Genomic DNA, 23,535 nt, shown 5'->3' on the forward strand with positions numbered 1-23,535 from the left:
ATCCCAAACATTTTAAATTTGCTATCCAGCCTGCCATGTGACACTGTATCAAATGCTTTCTGAAAGTCAAAATATACCACATCCACAGCACTACCCTCATCCATTACCTATATCACCTCAAAGACATTCAATGAAATTTGACAGACATGACCTGCCTTTGACAAAGCTGTGTTTACTGTCTAGGATTAACTTATTTTTTTTCTAGATGTACATTTATCTTATCCCATATTATGGTCTCTATCAGTCTTCCCACTATTGATGTCAAGCTGACAGCTCTGTAGTTTCCTCCATTAACCTTTGCCCCATTCTTAGACAATGGTCTCACATTTGTAACCCTCCAGTCCCCTGGGACTAATACTATATTTAGAATAGCCTGGAAACTTTTTCCACAATATTCTCCCTTACCTCTCTCAGCAATCTAGGATGCATCCCATCTGGACCTGGCGACTTCTCTACCTGGAGAGCTGCCAATCTTTTTGGCACCTTCTCTCTATCTATCATTCTACTGCTCCATTGCTCTCAACACCCACGTTTTCAACTGGGCCATTGTCACTATTTTTTAATTTGGTAACGACAGAAGCAAAGTATTCATTTAGCATCTCTGCCTTACCCTTTGGTTTAGTGAGCAGCTTACCGGACTTATTCCTTATGGACCCCGCTCTATCCTTCACTAACCGTTTCCCATTAATAGGTTTCAATAACAGTTTACTACTTGTTTTAGCGCAGTCTGCCATCGTTTCCTCATGCTTCCTTTTAGCCTTCCTTATTCTAGCCTGAGCCTCTCTTACATTTGAGATATTCTTCCTGATTATTATAGTCCTGCGATTATTATTCCGTATGCAACTTTTCTTCCTTATTTTCTCATCGATACTTTTAGTCATCCAGGTTTCTCGAGATTTGGATACCCCGTACTTATTTCTCTTTTGAAAGTCTCCCATTTTTCATCTACTGTTTTATGCACCAAAATGTATTTTCAATCAACCCACTCCAATTCAACGTTTAGTTGAAAGTCCCTCAAATCTGTCCTTTTCTAGTTTGGGATCTTAGTTTTTGACTGATTTTTATCCTTTTCCAACTTATTATTGAACTTATTATTGAACGTATTATGATTGCTATTTCCCAATTGCACCCCCACTTTGATGTTTTCCACTTGGTCTGCCTCATTTCTGAGGACCTGATTCTCCCCACATCCTTTTAGCCTTAAGGACAACATCAAACCGCTTCCTGAAAGCATTCAATGTTTTAGCCTCAACCACTTCATATGACAGACAATTCCAAAGGCTCCCCACTCTCTGGGTGGAGAAATTTCTCCTAATCTCATCCCAAAAACCCTTATACTGACCCCTGGTTCTAAATTCCCTGGTCATCAGGATCATCTTTTCTGTATTTGCGCTGGCTAGCCTTGTTTAAGCTTATAGATTTCTTTGTGAATTCCCGCCTCCCCCCCCCCATTCTCCTAAACTGTAGTGAACATAGTCCTAATCAATTCATTCTCTCTTCATACACCAGCCCTGCCATCCCAGGAGTCAGTCTGGTAAATCTTTGTTGCACTCTCTGTATAACCAGAGTATTCTTTCTCAGATAAAAAGATCGAAATTGCACACAATATTTCAGGTGTGGTCTCACCAAAGCCTTGTATAACTACAGCAAGACATCCCTGCTCCTGTACTCTAATCCTCTTGAATGCCAACATACTATTTGCCTTTGTCACCACCGGTTACATCCGCATTTTAACTTGCAGTGTCTGGTATACAAGGACACCCAAGTCTCATTGTACCTCCCCTGTTCCTAATCCTATCACCATTCAGATAATAACCTGCCTTCTTGTTTTTGCTACCAAAGTGGATAACCTCACATTATTCACATTATACTGCATTAGCCATACATTTTCCCAACTTGTCCAAAACAGATTGAAGCATCTCTGCATCATCCTCACAGCTCACCCTCCCAATGGTTCGGAATTCTTTCCAACAATTCTGACAGAGATTAAGTTGTGTATCCCACTTTGAATGCCAACTACTGTCATGTAGGTAAAAACAAGGACTGAAGATGCTGGAAACCAGAGTCCTGATGAAGTGCTTTTGCCCGAAACGTCCATTTTCCTGCACCTCAGATGCTGCCTGACCTGCTGTGCTTTTCCAGGACCACTCTAATCTAGCTTCTGTCATGTGCTAATGCCACACTATGTGTTTAAGTTTGAAGCAGACTTGTTATGGAGAAAGCAAAGTTAAGGGAAGCTTTCAGGCTTGAACATCAAAGTAACACTATCTATTTTACCTTCATGCTGACTACTATTGTATGTCACAAACATATACCATTAGGTAAGAACTATCATCTTCTTTGAGTGTTTAAGTCTATGTGCACTCTGTCTATCCTTCAGACAGTCACATTCCAGTGTGTCTTCAAGTGAGATTGTGTCAGTGTGTTCTAACTCCACCCACACTATGATATTTATACCCAGTGATGTGTAGTGCCTTGACATCACCCCAAAGTTTCTCCAGGGGCTGAAGAGGTTTGTGAGCTTTGGAACACCCTTACCAAAAGGCCTTGAAAAATTTTAAAGTAGAAAGTAGATTGATTTTTGATAAAACACGTGGATGAAAGCTATCAGGGTAGGCAATAGTGTGAACTAATTAGGTCAGCCATGATCCTGTTGAATGGTGGAGCAGGCTTGAAGGCTCAAGTGGCCACATATAGATAAGGTTCTGCAAGAGGCCTTGTCAGTGGAATTGGACCTACATCCTGGATGCCAAATTGCCCTAAGACATTTTTTGTGTTCCCAGTTCAACAACATTGCATTGGAATTGTATTCTGTTGGAGTAAAATGTTGACAAGCTGTTGCATGGTTGGCCAACTAAAAGCAAAATAAATGAGATCAAGAGGAGAATTTCTCTTTAATCTTTAACGTAAGCAAGGGAGAGAAACAAAAGTTCTTGGAATCCAATTTCTAATTTGCCTCTTTTAAAATAAATTAATTTTTACTTCATTTTGTTTCCAAAGACACAGTGCCTTGTGACATAGTTTCGTTTCACAGGAGATACCTTTCACCAGGCGATAGCCCTGAGGAGCATAGGGATGAGTGAATAGTGACCAGTTATCTCCCCTGGGCTAGCTCTGTGCCTTACAACTCAGCATGGACAGCATTAAGATTTACATAAACATGGAAAATAGGAACAGCAGTTGGCCATTCAGCCCTTCGAGTCTCCTAGAAAGTTCAATATTATCATAGCCGATCAACCAACTCAGTGCCCTGTTCTCATTTTCTCCCTAAACCCTTTGAAATCCTTTAGAACCAGACCTATCTCCTTATAGCTTGAACATAAGTCGATCATTTGTTCACCTTATCATTACAGAGTCATAGAGATGTACAGCATGGAAACAGACCCTTCGGTCCAACCCGTCCATGCCGACCAGATATCCCACCCCAATCTAGTCCCACCTGCCAGCACCCGGCCCAAATCCCTCCAAACCCTTCCTATTCATATACCCATCCAAATGCCTCTTAAATGTTGCAATTGTACCAGCCTCCACCACATCCTCTGGCAGCTCATTCCATATACGTACCACCCTCTGCATGAAAAAGTTGCCCTTCAGGTCTCTTTTATATCTTTCCCCTCTTACCCTAAACCTATGCCCTCTAGTTCTGGACTCCCCGACCCCAGGGAAAAGACTTTGTCTATTTATCCTATCCACGCTCCTCATAATTTTGTAAACCTCTATAAGGTCAGGGGTATAGACAGATGTTTCTGTGGCCAGCAGAGAAAAAGCAGAATGGTGTGTTGTTTCCCTGGTGCCAGGATCAAGGATGTCTCAGAGAGGATGCAGAATGTTCTCACGGGGGAGAGGGGCCAGCAGGAGGTCATTGTCCACATTGGAACCACGACATTGGAAGGGAAAAGGTTGAGACTCTGAAGGGAGATTACAGAGAGTTAGGCAGAAATTTAAAAAGGAGGTCTTCAAGGGTAGTAATACCTGGATTACGCCCGGTGCTACGAGCTAGTGAGGGCAGGAATAGGAGGATAGAGCAGATGAATGCATGGCTGAGGAGCTGATGTATAGGAGAAGGATTCACTTTTTTGGATCATTGGAATCTCTTTTGGGGTAGAAGTGACCTGTACAAGAAGGATTGATTGCACCTAAATTGGAAGGGGACTAATAAATTGGCAGGGAAATTTGCTAGAACTGCCTGGGAGGATTTAAACTAGTAAGGTGAGGGGGTGGGACCCAGGGAGATAGTGAGGAAAGAAATCGATCTGAGATGAGTACAGCTAAAAGATCATTAAAAAAAGGAGTGGCCATTCAGCCCCTTGAGCCTGTTCCACCATTCAATAGGATCATGTCTGAATTGACAATCCTCATGCCCACTTTCCTGTCCGCTCCCCTGCGATCCTTGACTCCCTTATGGATCATGGATCTATCTATCTCAGCCTGAAACATACCAGGACAACTCTGCACCCCCACTTCCCCAGCTTTCTGTGGCAAGGAGTTCCAATGAGTGACAACTCTGAGAGAAGAAATTCCTCCTCAGCTCCGCCTTGAATAAGTCCGCCCCTTTATTCTGAGACTACGCCCTCTGGTCCTTGTCTTTCCCATGAGGGAAACATCCACTCAGCATTTAGCTGGTAAAGCCACTTACAAATCCTATACATTTCAATGAGATCACCTAGCCAGTGAGTCCAGTCCCAAACTGTCATACAACAATCCCTCCATACTCGAATTTGTTTTTATTCATTCACGGAACATGGATGTCACTCCAGACCCATACTCATTGCCCATCCCTAATTGCTCAGAGGGCAGTTGAGAGTCAACACATTGCTGTGGGTCTGGAGTCACATGTAGGCCAGACCAGGTAGGGATGGTAGATTTCCTTCCCTAAAGGACATTAGTGAACCAGATGGGTTTTTCTGATAATCAGCAATGGTTTCATGGTCATTATTAGACTTTTAATCGCAGATTTTTATTGAATCGAATCATCCTAGTGAACCTCAGTTGACCATTGTAATTGACTTAGCCGTTATTCAGAGAGAATTGTGGGCCTGTTTACCTGGTCTTGCAGCTGGCTGGTTTGACACAGGAAATGATACCTCTGTGAGTGGCAGGATGTAAACCTCGGGTCCATTCTGTGATGAGGAAGTGGTGCGGGGTGAGAATTCCCCTGTGTAATCCTCACCCTCATTATTCTCAAACTCCTGCAAACAAAACAAGAACAAAGTGAGCATTTTGTCTTCATTCTTTGAGTGATTTGGAAATCCTCTGAATCGTCAGATAATCCCAGTCAACCTTTACTTTGTGTGAAGACTCCATGGAGCTCAGCAAAATCTCCTTCTGGAGCAGTTTTCACATCAATCGAAAAAATCATGACAAAGAGATCAGCTCTGAAGTAGGTACGATGATCCAACTCAGTGCCTTGTTCCCATTTTCTCTCTATAACCTTTGGTTCTTTCAGTTCTAAATACGAAATCTATCTCCTTACAGCTTGAACACAAGTTGGTCCTTTGTTCACCTTCTGATAATATGCAATTTGTCATTTGACCATAAGAACATAAGGAATAGGAACAGGAGTATTCAGCCATTCAGCCCCTTGGGCCTGCTCCACCATTTAATATGATCAATAGGATCAATAGGAAAGCACTAACATGCCAACCAGTTCAATCAGTCCTCTTCTTTGGAGTACTGATCGCAGATGAACAAATATCTTGTGAGCCACGAAAGTTCAAGAGCCAAGTAGAAAATATAATGTAATTTATATGTGCGTGAAAAGACCATGATGTTTTCTAACTGAAAGTTCATATACCAATGCAGTAAAGTGCTAAAAATTGGAATGTAAGAACAGGAGGAGGCCTTTCGGCCCCTCTGAGCCTGTTCCGCCATTCAGCTAGGTAACAGTTGACCTGCAATGTAACTTCATATACTGAGATGCTCCAACCTTTCCCAAACCTTCGGGCCTACATGATTTGAGCTGCACAAGCTGCAGATTGAGGTATGAGCTGTAAGGGCAGAATGGACTGGGTTTCATCTACTTTGTAACAAAGTGAAACTAGCAGAAGTAGATGTCCAAAGATGTGCAGGTTAGGTGAATTGGCAATGCTAAATTGCCCATAGTGTTAGGTAAGGGGTAAATGTAGGAGTATGGGTGGGTTACGCTTCGGCGGGTCGGTGTGGACTTGTTGGGCCGAAGGGCCTGTTTCCACATTGTAATGTAATGTAATCTAATCTAGCAGGGGCCACAAATGAGTCCATCAGCTGCAATCTAAACAGTAAACAAGGAAGGTCCTGCTCTCCAAACCCTCTTGTATACGAGTCAGGTCAGCATGATATGGTGGTCATGCTAACGAGCAGGAATTGCCCCTTACTTCAGGCTAAGGGCTATTTCAATATAAGATGGAACATAGAAGAGTATAGCACAGGAACAGATGTCTGCGCTGACCACAATGCCATTCTAAACTCATCCCACCTGCCTGCCCATTTATTGCACTCAATCCCGGACATCCTAATAACAATCCCATTACAGCTTTTCAAGATGGTGTCCTAATCGACCTGACAGAGTCCCTGCCATATTTTGTCAAATGCTTTTGGCTAATTTTTCCCTTATCCATAGGATCCTACAGTGTAGGTTGAGGCCATTTGGCCCATTCGGTCTGTACCAACCCTCTCTATCCCTGTAACCCACCCCCTCCCCATTTCCCATGCTAATCTGCCTAGCCTGCACATCCCTGGACACTGTGGGTCAATTTAGCATGACCAATCCACCTAACCTGTACATCTTTGGACTGTGGGAGGAAACCAGAGCACCCGGAAGAAACCCATACTGACACAGGGAGAATCCGAGGCTGGAATTGAACCTGGGTCCCTGGCGCTGTGAGGAAATAATTCCAACCACTGCCCAAAACAATCACACAGGGATGAGCTTTCAATCTCCAGATTTTACTGAGCATGGCTGGCGTCAGCTGTGGTGGGATTTGAAACCATGTTCCTAGAACATCAGCCTGGGCCCAGTGACATCGACACTTTACCACCACTTCCTCTCATACCCCTCCCATCCATAGCAGATTTAACAACCTGACTGGGGAGAGCTTGATGCAAGCAGCCAAAGACATTTAAAGCCTGAAAGACAAGTCAAACAGTTGGATGTTTTACTCTTGGTCAGTGCATGTGTAACAGAGACAATAGTTCACAGTGAGATATCACTTCAGTTGTGCATCTGTCACTGGTCGATCTGGCAGCTCAGCAGTTATGCTGTTAATGACCGCTGTTATTTTGTGTCCTGATTACCCAGCTTAGTGTCACTCCTCCACTACTTATTGCATAGTCTGAGCAAAATGTGTGGTCCTGTGATTCATTCTGATTCAATTTACTTCATCGCTCTCCTCTCAGGTGTTCCTCCTTATTTCCCTCATCTCTACAGGCACTCAGGAAGTTCTGTGGCTTTGAGGAAACTTGCCCACAATATCGTGGGTGATGTCCCAACGATTAAAGTTTTCTTTTTTTATATTCTCTCATTTGTGAATTCATTTCACTTGAAGGTATTGCTTTCTTGTGTTAAATTTCCCACTGAGTGCTTTAAAAGTGCACAAAGTTTCATTAACTATATCCACGCTGTTAACATTAGCCACACCGTGTGTTGGTAAATATCACACACTCTGACTTATTTCAGGATGTCAAATTTGAAAAATAAATCATAATGAGATTGAAGACCAGTGGAAGGTCAGTGAATCTTAAACAAGATGCAATACTAGAAAAGCCTCATTAAAATCATCCTTACACCTGGATTATCAACATTGCCCCTTGATAAAAGTCTAATTAACTTGAACAATATCTGGTGATTCATGTATGAACCTTGTACAACATGCAATACTCTTGAAACAAAAACAGAAATTGCTGGAAAAGCTCATCAGCACCTGTGGAGAGAAATCAGGTAAGCATTTGGGTTGAGTCACCCTTCAGTTCTGAGGAAGGGTCAGCTGACGCGAAACGCTAACTCTGATTTCTTTCCACAGATGCTGCCAGACCTGATGGGTTTTTCCAGCATTTTCTGTTTCTCTTTCTAATTAACAGCATCTGCAGTTCTTTCAGTTTTTATTTATGCAATACTGTTGCCTCACTCTTGCTACTTTTTTGTCACTGATTTCTCTCTGTCTTTTGGGGTTACTGCCATCCATTTTACTCCTGCCCCTTCTGCAACTCACTTAAAACTGGCACGTTCCAAAGGTTGTTCATTCTCTCTGTGTTATCCTCTCTGTTTGGTGTATCATTGATTCCAGTATCTCGCTTCACCAGGATCATATTGTTGTCATCATCACTTCAGAACATTTCCGCCCATGTGAGGGACAATCTTTCTTTCCTTTTGAGACATGTTTTATGAGAAAACAAAATGGCAAATCTCTGTTTGTAAAACTGTACAGAAGAGGCCATTTGGCCCATCGTGTCTGTAGTACCAAACACACACGGCTACCTACCCCCCTCCCACTTTCTCACACAATGCCAAAGCCTTGAACATTATTGCATTTCAAATACATTTTGAAAACTGTGAGGTTACTGGTCGCAACTATCCTCTGAGACAGTGCATTCCCAATCTCACCACAGTCTAGTGAAGACATTTTAATGAAGATAGTTTCCTCAAATCCTCCCGTAAACCTCCCGCCTTTCACTTTAAAAGCATGTCCCGTTGCTCTGGATTTTTCAGCTGAGGGACACAGCAGCGTGCTATCCACCTCATAATCTTAGAGACCTCTAGCAGGTCCCCCCCCCCCTCAACCACCCCCCACCTCCCATCAAGCTTCTTGCTCCAAAGAAAACAGCCTGAGTTTATCCAGCCTCACTGCTTGGCTGAAATGCTCCAGCCAGGGAACATCCTGCTGGGGTTCCACTTCAAAGCCTGGCAGACGGGCTCCCGGATGAAGCCTTGGATATCGGCTGGTGGCTGCTGCCATTCCAGAGCTGGGCGACAGTCTCGGTGACGTTACAGTGGAGCTGCTAACAACCTGGATCCAGACCCTGCTCCTATTCAGAGCCTTCAAGAGAATTTTTTAAAAAACCCACTGCTACAAATCACGGAGTAAATGTTTCACATGCAATTGTGGCACAGGGGAAGTCTGTGATTGCAATCAATGCATTCCAATTGCGTTTGATCTGTGTCTAAAATACCAACAGACCTCTGCAGAAATCTTAATAATGGTAAGCATTTCCTGACATTATCACACTGACAGCATTTGTTGCTCATCCCTAATTACCCTCAGGGTGGTGGTGACGGCCCACCCTTTTGCTTGGGTACACCCACAATGGCCAGTCGTAAGGGAGCCGGGTACAAGCTCATTGGTCCAGATATTTCGGAATTATCCTGTGCAGGGATGCTATGACACATCGCCAGAGCAGGTGGAGATTGAACCCAGGTCTCCTGGCTCAGAGGTAGGGGACACTACCACTGCACCACAAGGGAAGTGAAAGTGAGACTCACCTCCCGCTCACGATCATCAGCTTCTTTGAAGCACAGCATTGCAACTGAGACTTCTCACTGCTCTTACACATAAACAAACGATCACTGAATCAAAGGAGGAGATTTTGGCTCCAAGAAAGGCACAAATAGTAAAAAAGGAAATGAGGTGGATTGTGGCAATGACCGAGTGACGATAAACTAGGCTTGGCCCTCATGAAATCATCGAACTGAAAAAGCAAATGACAGCAGTGCAGCCGAAACATGATAACGCCTACTGATGCAACTACCTAGGAACTTCCAGATTGTCAGATTGGAGCAAGACGAGGGTCCAGCATCAGAAAATTCCTGCAATCAAACGTCAGGAACCTCGAAACTCTTGCTGCAGCTCCCGAAAGTAGCAATTAAAACTAAATGAGCACATTGCATCTGAGCACATTTACAGAGGAACATTTTTCCTTGAATCCAAACCAATTCTCAGTGAGATTCACCTTGTTTCTCTAACAATGTAAAAGAGTTGCTGCAAGGCAAGTCCTTGCTATTCAAAATCACCTTCACCACATCTTTCCTAGCAGTTGCATTCAGAGCATCTCAACATCCCAAAATAATGAGAGAAGATGACCAGATCGCCTTACCTTTTATTAAGCACAACCCTTTAGTGTAACTTCTAGAGTGGTACCAGCTGAGAGACACACCAAACCACTTGAGCATTCCTTTCAGTATATTCAGAGATGGCAGTCAGGGTACATATTATTTTCTGACTGCATCGTTACTGCTTGTTGGCTCTGTCAACACTGACAAAACCAAAAGCCCCAGCTCCTAGAAAGAACTTCCGGGTGGGGATTTTCAGTTTGGTCTCTAACTGCCTCAGAACTTCGCAGAGGTAAGGAATGAATTCCTTTTTTTGTACAGTTACACTGACCATGGCTCATGAGGTAAAGCTCCTCTGAATAAGAAAATGGATGCATTGTCAAATGTTCTCTTTGTTCCACTCCTTTCATGCGGAATGTTCTGGTTGAATTTATGGCCTTTTCAATCACCAGTTAGTTCTCTGTCCCAGAGTCATAGCGCAGTGAACATCGGTGATTGCAATCAGTGCATGTCAACTGAGTTCATACTTTGTCTAAAATTCCAAAAGCCTCCACAAGAATCCTAATCATGGTAAGTATTTCTTGACATTATTCCTGCTTGTGAGGTGGCCTCCAGCTAATTTACATAATGACAGAAAGGTCTTTATAACTTGTAACTTTTTTTTCTCCATTAATTATTTGAATAGCTTTGAGCTTGACTCTTAATATTCCAAATTATTAGATTGCAAGGTTAATTCAAAGACTGAATAATTTGCACAAAAGCCATACACTGGCCCACTAATGTATATTTGATTCTATATCGTTAAATTAATCTCCCAATTGGATCATAAAAATTCAATTTCTAGGAACTAAATAGACCCAAAACCGAGGAATCGTTTCATACCTGTATTATTATGTTTACTGATGGGGCTATTCTGGTGATTGCTCAAGATTTAATTATTTTTGGTTATGTGGTGCACCAGGGATTGTGCAATAGGTTTTAATAATACAACAACACCTCACAATTATATGGTGCCTCTAACGTCTTAAAAATAAACCAGAGCACTTCACAAATAGGAATTTAAGGAGCAAAGATGAGCAATGTTGAGGAGGTGGGGTGAGGTGGGGACAGGAGTCAACGAGGATAGTGGATTTTGAGTAGGCATTTATGGGTGGCAAAAGAACTGAAAGGTTAGGGGAGAGGAGAGTGGAAAACCAGAGAGAGAAAGAACGATGTGAAGAAAAACAAAGAGAGAGAGAGAGAGAGAGAGAAATTTCATTTCTATGTGGAGGGATTTCCACTTGAGAGCTGGGTGGGTTTTCCTGTACATTTACTTTTGTTTCAGTTCATTAATACTCATGTGTGGGTAAAATGGTGGTTGGGCAGGAGGCTTTGAAGGCCACCGGAACTTTCTAGGCTCTGATTTGCAGGCGCCATCTTGAATAGGCACCCCTGGTTAGCATTCCACTCTTTGAAAGTCAGGGGTAGTTCTCAACCTCCACTCACCTGCACCCCTACCTGCCCACCCATCCACCCCCACATCCCTGGAGACATCAGGCACACGTCAAAAATACACCTCCTGTTTTATCAACATCTCCCTGGATGTCCTAGCACAGGCCAGCCTCAAAACAGGAGTTGTGCTGTTTCCCAGGGATGGCAAACAAGGGGCTGTCCCAAGTCACTGAGATGGCCGGAATGGAGATGGCTGTGCCCATGGCAACCAGAAGCTAAACGGGCACAGTCCCAGAAGAAGCTGAATAATCTATTGAGCTTCAAGTTATTTTGCGCCCTTGATATCCAGCTCCTACCTTTCAATTATCTCAGTTCCTCCTATTGCTTTAACCATCCCTCTTTCTGTCAGGTCACACCTCCCTATTTTAGTTAAGGTACGCCTGTCTCTAATCTGTTCAGGCTGGTTACAGATAGCCAGTGTGGCTGTATCCATTGGGCAGGCTAGTGGGTCCAGTCCTCTTTCTGTAAGCATTGAATTGCATGCAGCCTGACCACCGCTGGGTGTGTTTCCCAATGAGCTGCTGAATGTTCACAGCCTTTACCTGCTTAGTGCAACAAAACAGCCTGTTTCTGAAGGAGCCATGTCGTGGATTATCACCTTACACAGCAGAGCCTGGAGGGAACGTGCACACTGCCAGTATGTACATACATGGTCAGGGTGTGAACGGACATGGTTCTCATTTTCAGCAGAGTACATGTAATTTCAGCAGGTTCGGTATTAATGATTAATTATGGCATACTAATGAATGCAAAACAGGCTCCTAATCAAACAGAAACACAGATAATAGAACAGATTTAGGCCCTTCAGCCCTTTGAATCTGTCCCACCATTCAATACGACCCTGGCTGATCCTCCGTCACAATGCCATACCCCATTTTCTGTCTGTATCCACTTGATCCTTTTCGCTCCAAGAAAGATATCTAACTCATTCTGGAAAACATTCAATGTTTTGACCTCAACCATTTTCTGTGGCAGAGAATTCCACAGGCTCCCCACTCTCTGGGTATAGAAATTGTTCTATGTTCTAAATGTCTCCTCGTCAGTTTACCTGATGTCCTTAGACTGTGACTCCTGGATCTGAAGCCCCTTCCCGCTCATCAGGAACATCTTTTCTGTGTTTACAATGTCTAGCCCTTTTATAGTCTTCAAACTTTCTATGTGATTTTCCATTCATTCTTCTAACTTCCAGTGAATATAATCCTAACTGATACAGCCTCTGAAGACTAAGGAAGCCAACCCAAATGAGAAAACGTCAATAGTTTGAAACAATGTTCGGAAACAGAACGTTTGGCTCCCACGAATTAATTCACCTCGCCATGCTCAAAGCCCTGGGTGGATACTGAAAATGCCACCCGATGACAGAAGGGTTAAGGTGAAGACAGTGAGAAGGATAAGGTGGTGGCAGAGAGGGGAAAGCTGGAGAGATTTTGACAATTCATTCATTTTGTTGTTGGGTGACACAAAAGCTTAGGAAAAGGAGCAGACAATTGAAGCACTGTTTGTCATACAATTGATCTAGATCCCCACTCCATCTACCTGCTGTCTCTCATATCATTTGAGACTCATCCCTTAATAATCTAGCGATTTTAGCCTTTTTAGGGAAGTTTCTCATTTCCATTATTCTTTGTCTGTCAGTCACTTAAAGAAGAGATTGTTCCACTGACTGGCTTTATCTTTCCCAGAATAAATGTAGGATTCAGCAGAAACAGCAGTGACTGGAGCAACATTGAAATCTGAGAACCACTGATCTCAATCCATGTTGTTATCTATTCTGACTCTCTGCATTGTGTTATTGCAGAATGGCTTCTGTTGATACAAGAAAACTGTGGAAATATTTGGCAGCTGTTCAGCGTAGTTTACATTCCTGCTGGAATTAATTTCTACCTCTACACCACTATGAGATATATCATCTTGACAAACATATGGTTTTATAGTTGTAGAGTCATAGAGTCATACAGCACGGAAACAGACCCTTCAGTCCAACTCGTCTATACCGACCAGACATCCCAATCTGACCTGGTCCCATTTACCAGCACTTGGCCCATATCCCTCTAAACTCTTCCTATTCATATACCCATCCAGATGCCTTTTAACTGTTACAATTGTACCAGCCTTCACCACTTTCTCTGGCAGCTCATTCCATAAACGCACCGCCCTCTGCATAAAAAAGTTGCCGCTTAGGTCCCTTTTATATCTTTCCCTTCTCACCCTAAACCTATGCCCTCTAGTTCTGGAAAACAGACCCAGTCTATTCAACTTCTTCCTATAGCTCAGATCCTCCAACCCTGGCAACATCCTTGTAAACCTTTTCTGAACCCTTTCAAGTTTCACAACATCCTCCGAGTAGGAAGGAGACCAGAATTGCACACAATATTCCAACAGTGGTCTAACCAATGTCCTGTACAGCCGCAAAATGACCTCCCAACTCCTGTACTCAATACTCTGACCAACAAAGGAAAGCATACCAAACGTCTTCACTTCACTATCCTATCTATCTGCGACTCCACTTTCAAGGAGCTATGAACCTGCACTCCAAGGTCCCTTTGTTCAGCCAGACTCCCTAGGACCTTACCAGTAAGTGTATAAGTCCTGCTAAGATTTGCTTTCCCAAAATGCAGCACTTTGTATTTGGTGTTATGTTATATAAATGATAGAAAGTAGGGGACCCAGCAATGATCCTTGTGGGATTCCACTGGTCATAGGCCTTCAGTGTGAAAACCAACCCTCCACCACCACCCTCTGTCTTCTACCTTTGAGCCAGTTCTGTATCCAAATGGCTAGTTCTCCCTGTATCCCATGAGATCTAACCTTGCTAATCAGTCTCCCATGGGAACCTTGTCGAATGCCTCACTGAAGTCCATACAGATCATGTCTACTACTCTGCCCCCATCAATCCTCTTCGTTACTTCTTCAAAAAACTCAATCAATATTGACTATCCCTAATCAGTCCTTGCCATTCCAAATACATGTACAGTCCTGAAAACATCTGCACCCTCTCAAATGTCACAACATCCTTCCCATATAAGGTGACCAGACTTGTCTGCAGTATTCTAAAAGTTGCCACACCAATGTCCTGTACAGTCATGACATGACCTTCCAGCTCCTCTACTCAATTGTGGGATCTGACTGTGCAGTTCAACATTATTTTTGACGTGTTGATACCTGCAGTGTAGTTGGTCCTGTTGAATTTATGAAGATGCTGAGATCACCATCAGATTCACTGTTCGCTATTTCCACACCACCTGAACAATCCAATGTTTCTTCCTACATGTGTTTTGCTGCATCAGCAATCACATCGCTGTTTGCATGATACTCTTTCCCTTTCATAAGCAGAATGTTAATCTTCTTTTACACACACGTGATATTAACATTGATTAATGAAAAGATTAATTTGTCTGACCATTGACCAGAATCTAGTGCAAATACCTGGCCCAGGGCTGATTACAAATGTACGTTTTCAAGGCTTATATTAGAGAACAATATCCATGATGCTTTCTCACACCATCCCAAGCCTTCAGAATTTACAGTGACGTTTCAAGCACTTAGACCCATCGTACAGTATCAATTTTTGGAAATATAGGATAGCTGAAATATTTCCAAGCAATTCCGTTGATCAGTGGATGTAACCTTCACAAAGAACCCTGAGACGTCAGTGGGTGAGTGAACTATGTGCTGAACTGCTTTTTGTTACCATCAGGAAATACCACACCATGTTGCCATCACTACAACTATCTGTGATGAAGGTAGGGAAGTACATGACAGATAATGATGTGTCTTTACATTGATTTTCAGCAGTGCATTGCTAAATGTTCTGACTGCATTTAAACATTATTTTCCTGGGTTCAAGTAGCATGTTATTTATTACATTATATGATTATTCCAGATTAAGTCACTCTCCAGCACATGTGAGCACAAGCTCGGAATATTAAGTGTTCAGCAAAAACAGGCTCACAAAGTCTGCAATCTGATTACTGTGATCAAATTTGATTTATGACAACAAACAAATGTTTATAAAATGTTAACTCTGTTCATAAAGGAACAAAAATCATATTTCATTCTGAAGTTTTCTTCTCTAAAGATGGAACTGATTTGGGGTGTTTAGCAAACCTGACCACTGCTACATATTCTAATTGTTGCCAGCATGTGTACAAATGATTCAATAGAAAACCTTTCTATTGTTACTCTTCACCATTTATAAAATCTTGAAACTCAGACTGAGACCATTCAGCCTGCTGTGCTTGTGATGGCTCTTTGGAAGGGTTGTCCAGTTTAGTCCCACACCCCAGTCCTTCTCTCCAATGACCTGACATCATGCCACCTTTAGATATTTTCCGAATCAACCTGCTCAGGGAGCAGGTGGGACTTGAACCCCAGGCCTCGTAGCTCAGAGGTAGAGAGACTACTACTGAACCACTAGAGCCCTCTGCATGCGACCTGTATGTTTATAGTTTATTGAATTGTAGCCAAGATACTAAGCAGCTAATTGTAGTGATTGTATGAGGTCAGTCAGGTGGACCTCACAAAGCATGAGTTCCCTGATTGGACCAGGTTAACAACCCCAATCAGGGAGCCCTGACTGACAGATATAAACAGGAGTGTCAGAGGTTTTGTTCACTCTGAGGGAGTTAGATCTGTGTCAAGTACTATGCGTTTGTAAATAAAGGGCGACTTGGTGACGGGATATCAGCTTCTGTGGAGTTATTTCATTAATTATTCACTAATTTGTTAGGTAAATGGCCCTGAGAAATCAGAAGTTTCTTCCTCAAGGGAGATGGGCAGGGGGAAGCTCCAGATAACTAAAAGAGAGGAATTGTACCAACACTCATAAAGTTCCGGCTAACTTCCTGAGACCAATGTCAGGGAGAATGTGAGAACTGGACCCAATTCATTGCTAGAGCCAAGAAAGCTCAAGGATCTCACTCCATTCTCTAAAACCAGCTATGATCAGAGGATTGTTGATGTTAAGGTTTCCAAGTGAAGTGAGGGTGATAGTTTCAGCTTCACTGTCAAGCACAGCACCTCCAATTCCATTTCCACATTCTTATTCAAATTGGAACTGAGTGAAACCACTGGCTCCCATAACTGGAAATCACCAACCAGTGAAAATGAGCAGCAAATCATAATGGTTACAAGGTTAATTTAGCAGATTATAATGCCTTCTCTTCAAATTTCCAAAGGCCATTGACTCAATGCAATGTAACGTTGCCCCATCTTCACTGAAGAATGTCAGCTTGATGGAATGATAATGGCCCTCAAAGGAGTCTCGCAAACTCCAAAATCACTCTATTGGTGCTAAATGCTGACCCAGCTCAAAATCCAGGGGAAGAGTGATTTCCCTGCTGCTTTGAATACTGAGAATACTTGACTTTCCAAGGAGTTTATTTTTATCGTATATACAATAACCATCTCGAAAATTGGGCAGCTGCAAACATAGAACAGCACGTGCTAGGCCCTAAAATGTTGCTAAATTACAGATTTTCTTCTACTTTGAATACGGTGGAGAAAAGCTGAAGGGCAGAATGGAACTGAAGCAAAACATAACATTCTACATGTACGTCCAAACCCACTTGTATGTCTCATAGCAATTGTGGGTATTGAACATTTAAATGTCCCCATTACACAATTAGGTTTTATGTGGTCAATCTTAGACCCCTGCAGATTGCCCACACACACACACACACATACACACCACTGGCCCCCATCACTTCCAAGCCCAACACACACACACCCACACACCCCTAGTAGGATACACCTAGCGACCAGGTGACTTTGATCTTTGTCATGGTACACGTTCCGAGCTTTCCTACCTTTTGGCTGAAATGTTTGACTGCAGAAATCGGCTCCTGTGGAAATGAAGATGGAGAGATGAAATTTTGAGGCAGACAATGAATTGATTTTGAAGATATATGAGTCTCAACCGTTAATTGGCATGGAATAAAAAGGTGAACCTTTCAAACATCTGCAAATTCATGCACGGGTGCAAATTCTAATCTGGGTGATGTAAAAATGTGAAGCAAGAGGCTGGAGGTTGCTGGTGAAGATTTCTTTGATGAAGTGCTCTGGCACTGAATTTGCAATGTGTAGTATATTCTGAAGCAATACATACTAGTACATTCTGGCTAGGTTGAGTTACAATTAAATTAGCTTACGGTACTTAAATTTGTGCCTGTCCCATTGTCAAACCAAGATTGATGGAGTATTAGGACCTAGCATTACCTCAAGGATGATACTCGTTCCCAAATCCAAAGCCAGATTTGGCTAAAGGCTGCCTTTCTTGGAAAGACCGATGTTCAGTCCTCAGGATAGGTACTGCAACCCAATTCTGGGCTTCACATTTTAAAACCAATATTTCCAGGATCTGGAGAGGCTGCAGAGGAAGAGGGTTACTGGAATGGTGCCAGAGATGTGGGATTTCACTTACATGGCGACACCAGAGAATCGGGGATTGTTCTCCTGACAGCAGCGAAGGCCGAGGGGAGAATTAACAGAGTTGTTCAAAATTGTGAGGGACTTTGATAGAGCAGAGAGGGAGAAACCCATTCCACTAAGTTGAGGCTTTAGTGGGAGGTGATAGCCTCGTGGTATCATCACTACTGAGCTGAAAATGTGTTGCTGGAACAGCGCAGCAGGTCAGGCAGCATCCAGGAACAGGAGAATCGATGTTTCGGGCATAAGCCCTTCTTCAGGTATCATCACTAGACTGTTAACCCAGAGACCCAGGTAATGTTCTTGGGATCTGGGTTCAAATCCTGCTACAGCTGATTGGGGGGTTTGAATTCAATAAAAATCTGGAATTAAGAGTCAAATGATGACTCAATTGCCAGGAAAATCCCATCTGGCTCACTAATCTGTGAGGGAAGGAAACTGCCATCCTTACCTGGTCTGGCCTACACGTGACTCCAGACCCACAGCAATGTGGTTGACACTTAACTGCCCTCTGGGCAATTAGGGATGGGTCACAAAAAGTGGCATAGCTAGCCTGGCCCTCATCCCATGAATCAATAAAAAAAAGTAACTGGGGAGACAGATGAAACATAGAGTCAAAAGGACCAGGAGGAAATTTGATTTCTGACTCTATAAATTATGATATGAAATGCAGTCAGTGCCCTGTGATTGTCTGCTCCCTCTAAGGGCAGTGCCACCTGCAAACCATTGAAGAGAATGGGGGGTCTGAGAGTGGCACGCAAGGAGGGGCAAAAGGGTAGTGGTAGCAGATTTGATACTGGCTTTCAGGAGGGTGATGAATATATAGTTTATAAGGAAAAAGAATTACACACCTACATTTTAAAACAGCAATGGATAGGGCCACTTAAAAAGCTGTGTCAAAGACCAGAATGAGCTGAGTGGTCACTTTGCCTCAGTTGTGATGATGTTAAAGTCATGTAAAACCAGAAAATGTGGCCTTTGAGTCACAGTCTGTGACACCACGAGAAACTCGGAGGTCAGAACGATCTTTGTTCCTTGCAGAGAATAAGATTGTGTTAAATACTACAAAGATCTCACAGAAATGAATGTCAATTTTACTTTAAATGCAGGACTTTTGCTATCAGGCTTGCCTTTGCAAGGATGGCCGAAGGGTTCACTCAATACCGGGACAGTTTTGTCCACCACCAGGTAGGTGAGGGTTCTGAGCTTTGTTTGCCCAGGTGATGGGCACATGGGGTGGTGGGAAAAGAAATCTATCTGTAGCCAGTCCAAAACATCACAGTGTGGGTGAGAGAGAACTAGTGAATCAGTTTTCAGGGTGTTTATATATTTTAATACATTTTAGAATGATTCAAACACCACTTCCGTATTCTTTGCATATTTACCTTTGTCATAATGCCAAATGATTTCAGCTAATTGAGTGGACTTGCTGCTCATTCCAAATACAGGAGCAGCACTGGGTTCTAGTGTCCTTTACTCCCAGTCCTCTGGTGCTTTGTTTTTTAAAGTAGTTGTAAATGCAGGCAGCAAGCATTGGGAATAAGGGGGAGGTGGATGCGAGTGAGTGACCATCATGGAGAAGATGCCGGGCTCATGTTGCCACTCCTTGCGTGCCACTCTCAGACAACCCCATTCTCTTGCAGGTGGCACTGCCCTTAGAGGGAGCATTGGTTGCATTTCATTCGAGACTGGCAAAGGGTATATCAGGGCCAACAGGAGGATGTTCCAACAGCAAATCAGCAGCATCACACTATCGCCAGGGAGAGGAGCAAGTTTCACCTCTGGAAGCAGGATTCTGCAAACTGGCTGCAGTGCCTGGGGGAGGAGGGTGGGGTGGGGTGGGGGGGGGGGGGTGTGTGTGGGGGATGTACTTGTGAGGGGGTGGTGGGGGAAGTGTATGTGTGAGAGGGTGGTGGGGGTGGTGTGTGAGGGCATATTTGTGTGGGGGCGTGGGGGAGGTGTGTCGATGTGTATTTGTGTGGAGGGTGGGGGAGGTGTGTGGGTGTGTATTTGTGTGGAGGGTGGGGGAGGTGTGTGGGTGTGTATGTGTGTGGGAGTGGGTTTCGATAGGTGTGTGTGGGGATGTGTATGAGAGTGGGTGTTGATACATGTGTTTGTGTTGGGATGTGAATGGTGTGGGTGTCGATAGGTATGTGTGTGGCGATGTTTGTGGGGGTGGGTATCAATAGTTATGTGTGTGTAGGGGGCATATTTTTGGGGAGTTTGGTGGAATGGATGTGTCTGTGAGGTGTATGTGTGTGTCTGTGTGTGTGGGGGAGTTTTGTGTGTGTGTGTGTGTGGTGTAGTGGGCGTGTGTGTAGTGGGCGTATATGTGTGTGGGGAGGTCATGGGCGTGTAATGGTGGGACTGGGCTTTTGTGGAGGGGTATGAGGTGGTGTCATGTGTGGGGCTGAGGAAGATGTGTTGGGGAGGACCCAGTCGAATAAAGTTGAATGTTGGTGTGTTATCTTGATACCAATAGCCTTGTTCAAAGTAGAAAGTGCAAAATGCAACAGCATAAAAGAAACGTGCTACAGGAACAGTAAATGAGAGAATGCAAAATGAAAGGAGCAAAAAGCAGAAAGTATGGAGTGACAATGATCAATCAGAGAATTCTAAATGAGCTTCAAATAGCCTTCACTCTCTCTCCTTCCAGTGTCTCCCTCACATTTCTCATAATTCCTCAAATCAATTCTTTGAAAAGCTCTCACATTTTTGGTGTTCTCACATTTTATACTGCCATCATCATGTCTATCCTGTAAACCTAACCCAACAGTTTAAAATCCAAAAAATAAATAGGAATATTATCCACTCAATATATCGGTACAGGTCTGCACAGAAAATTGACAGTTGCACCAAAAGTATTGGACTCCCTGTCAGTGTCATATAATTCCTAACCAGCTACAAATGAGACACATGAACATATCCTACCTCTTATTCCTACCAAGAGAGATCTGATGAAGCTGAAGCCATGACAAAGCATCTATGAAGATAATTGTTGCAGATGACTGACTGGTTTTGTATGGAGAGCTGAGAAGCTGAACTTTGACAGAAATAAGTTAGCAACACACACTGAGTTGGATCAGCATCTGAGCGAGAGAAAGGTGGCACAGTGCCAGATCTCATGAAAGATTAGATTTAATTAAGTTAGCCTACCTTCCATTCAGATATTACTGGATCTGCTAGACAATTCCATTACATTCGGCTTTTACTTCATATACTAGAATTCCTTTTCAACAATAGGTTGTGATTCAACTTGTACACAGTTGAATCACATGAATGTAGTCTAGAATTCTTGCAAAATAAAGGAAAATAGAAGCAATAATGCCGTAAATTAGGATTCAGTGGGAGATCTTTAAAACCTCACAGCTTCCAGCAGCTAGGAGATAAAGGCAGTTAGTGCATCTCCTCCAGGTTTCCCTGCAAAGTCATATACATACACTGAGGAACAATACTGCCATTCCTTCATTGCTCTGGATCCAATTCTGAAAGCTCTCTGTCTAGCCGCACTGTGGGTGTCCCTCCACTTTGTGGACTGGCCTCCTTCAAGAAGAATGTTTGCCATGACCTTTACAGAGGTAAAAATAGATGGATGATAAATCTTGACCTTGCCCATTGCCTGAGAATGAAACTTTGAAAAATCACATCAGCTCAACAAAGCAACTAGTATAGTGCTTGTTGCCTTTTGTTGCATTGTGAATCTGTCCTTGAGCGATGGCCGAGAAATGAATTCTCAAGAGTCACTTGACATAGCCTTGCCAAGGCTGTTATTGCATGCTGTTTCCTACACAGACATTTCAAAGGGTTTGTTGAAAGTGCAGAACATCTCCTTTGGAGAAACAATGTTCTTTATTGCTCAGGTGGCAAGTCATTCACAAAGGACCTTTGCACTCTTGGAGTGAAGAATCTTTATAAGATGTCACTACAGACTGTTTTATTCTCAACTCCTTGGGTTCTGCTTCTGCAAACTTCAACTCCCTCAAGTGAAAATTTTCAATGAAGAAAATGACTCCTTTCCAAAAGGTGGACTAAAACATGTTGCTGTGCTAAAGCTATTTCAATTGCTCCATCAGCAAAGAAACTGTCTGGAGCACATAACCTTGGCATCTAAAAGGAACAGGGTAAATATTTGTGTTAGAACAATTTCTCAAGGGAAAGAACTGGCAAGTGAGACTAATTGGAAGGCTCCTATAAAGAGCTGGCACAGGTACAATGGGCTGAATGGCCTCTTTCTATACTGTTTGACTCAGTGGAGTCACTGACAGCTTGGACCTTGCCTTGGGTGTTTTGGTGGGATGGAACATGCGCGGCTACTGATGGATGGAGAATAAATGGTTTCATGTCCCAAAAGGCAGTAGATGATGGAATTTAATTGTACAAACCTTTAGTAGGTGTCAAAATGTGTGTTGTGTACTAAATCTATCAGAAAACAAATGTGAAAATTCAATTACATGACCTTACTTCTCATAAGGGAACAGTTTTAAAATACTGATTATTTAGAATCGCTTGATAAAATTTAAAAAAAAGAAATTCACAACACTATGCAAATTTAAAACACTGATCAGGAAGCGTTCTACCTCTCAGATGCTCGTAAGAAATTATCAGGATTATACTTTTAGTTGTAATTACAATATCCTCAACTGGGATTTTTAGGTGTCTGGTAATGGTAAAATGCCCCTGAATTCTCACTCTTAAAAGCTACTCAACAAGTTGGACAGTCTGTGCTGCTGTGGAGGAAGGTGGTTGTACTTTGTCAGATGAGTATGTAACAGTGAAGCTATGTACAAGTACTTTGCCTCATTCCTTATTCTTGAAAGAGTGGAGGTTTGCAGTTATTGAATGAATCGGGAGATAAAATAAAAGTGAGCTTATTACTCCCACGCAGTTAGCTTTCAAAGTCTAAAACTCGTTTCCTTTTTTTTTGTTGAACTTACTTATTGAAACGTTCACCCAAATTTAGATTCCAGTTAACGCTGGCATTCTTTACAGTCAAGATAGCTTTAAATTAAGGGTCTTGAGATTCAACCACAATGCTGTAAACTAATGGGCCTGTGTAAAGGCATTTTGAAAAGCACTGCACAGCCAACTTGTGGATCTGACTCAAAATAATAATTACCTGAAAGAGATTTGCAAAGTTAAGTCTTGAAAACATCTAATTATGCAGTTGAAGCTCAAGCAGATTCACAAACAATTATTTCACGGCGTGGTTGCGTGTGTGCTGATGTCATTGGTGAAATGACTGGATAGCACAGCAGTGGTCTTTTCCTTCACACAACACAAGGGTGTGTCAACTCCCGGCTGCCCATTGTGCCAAAGCTGTGCCTGACTCATTCCTTTTGCACACATTCCCTTGTTTCAGGCTGAGAAGCTTTATGATTGGAGCGGAAAATGGAGAAAGATTGTGGCGAAAATGGAATTGAAGTACAAATCAGCCAGGATCCAATCCCTAACCTTTCCCCCCCTCCCCAGTGTCTCATTTGTTAGTCAATGTTGTTGCTTGGGTGTCTGTCCAATTTGGTGGCTTTCTTCACCAGAGAGAAAGACATTTATTGGCCTGTGCCCTATTCTTACAGGTCCCCTCTCACACATTTCCTTGG

General features: G+C 42.9%; 1 protein-coding gene across 4 annotated transcripts in view; it reads right to left on the minus strand.

Moving 5' to 3' along the window:
* Window positions 1-23,535, minus strand: part of lmtkb (lemur tail kinase 1 b) — a 540,811-nt gene that overhangs the window by 98,293 nt on the left and 418,983 nt on the right. For 3 of the 4 annotated variants that reach the window (XM_043714969.2, XM_043714970.2, XM_043714972.2), the window contains 2 exons: window positions 17,320-17,355; window positions 5,045-5,189 (listed from right to left, as the gene is read on the minus strand). In XM_043714969.2, the coding sequence (XP_043570904.2) occupies window positions 5,045-5,189; window positions 17,320-17,355 (181 nt within the window). The remainder of the gene's footprint in view (window positions 1-5,044; window positions 5,190-17,319; window positions 17,356-23,535) is intronic. The other variant, XM_043714971.2, reaches the window with a different exon arrangement.

This window comes from Chiloscyllium plagiosum, unplaced genomic scaffold (genome assembly GCF_037043375.1).
Source record: "Chiloscyllium plagiosum isolate Xiang-an unplaced genomic scaffold, Cpla_swu_hap1 HiC_scaffold_25, whole genome shotgun sequence".
NCBI classification, from domain to species: Eukaryota; Metazoa; Chordata; class Chondrichthyes; order Orectolobiformes; family Hemiscylliidae; genus Chiloscyllium; species Chiloscyllium plagiosum.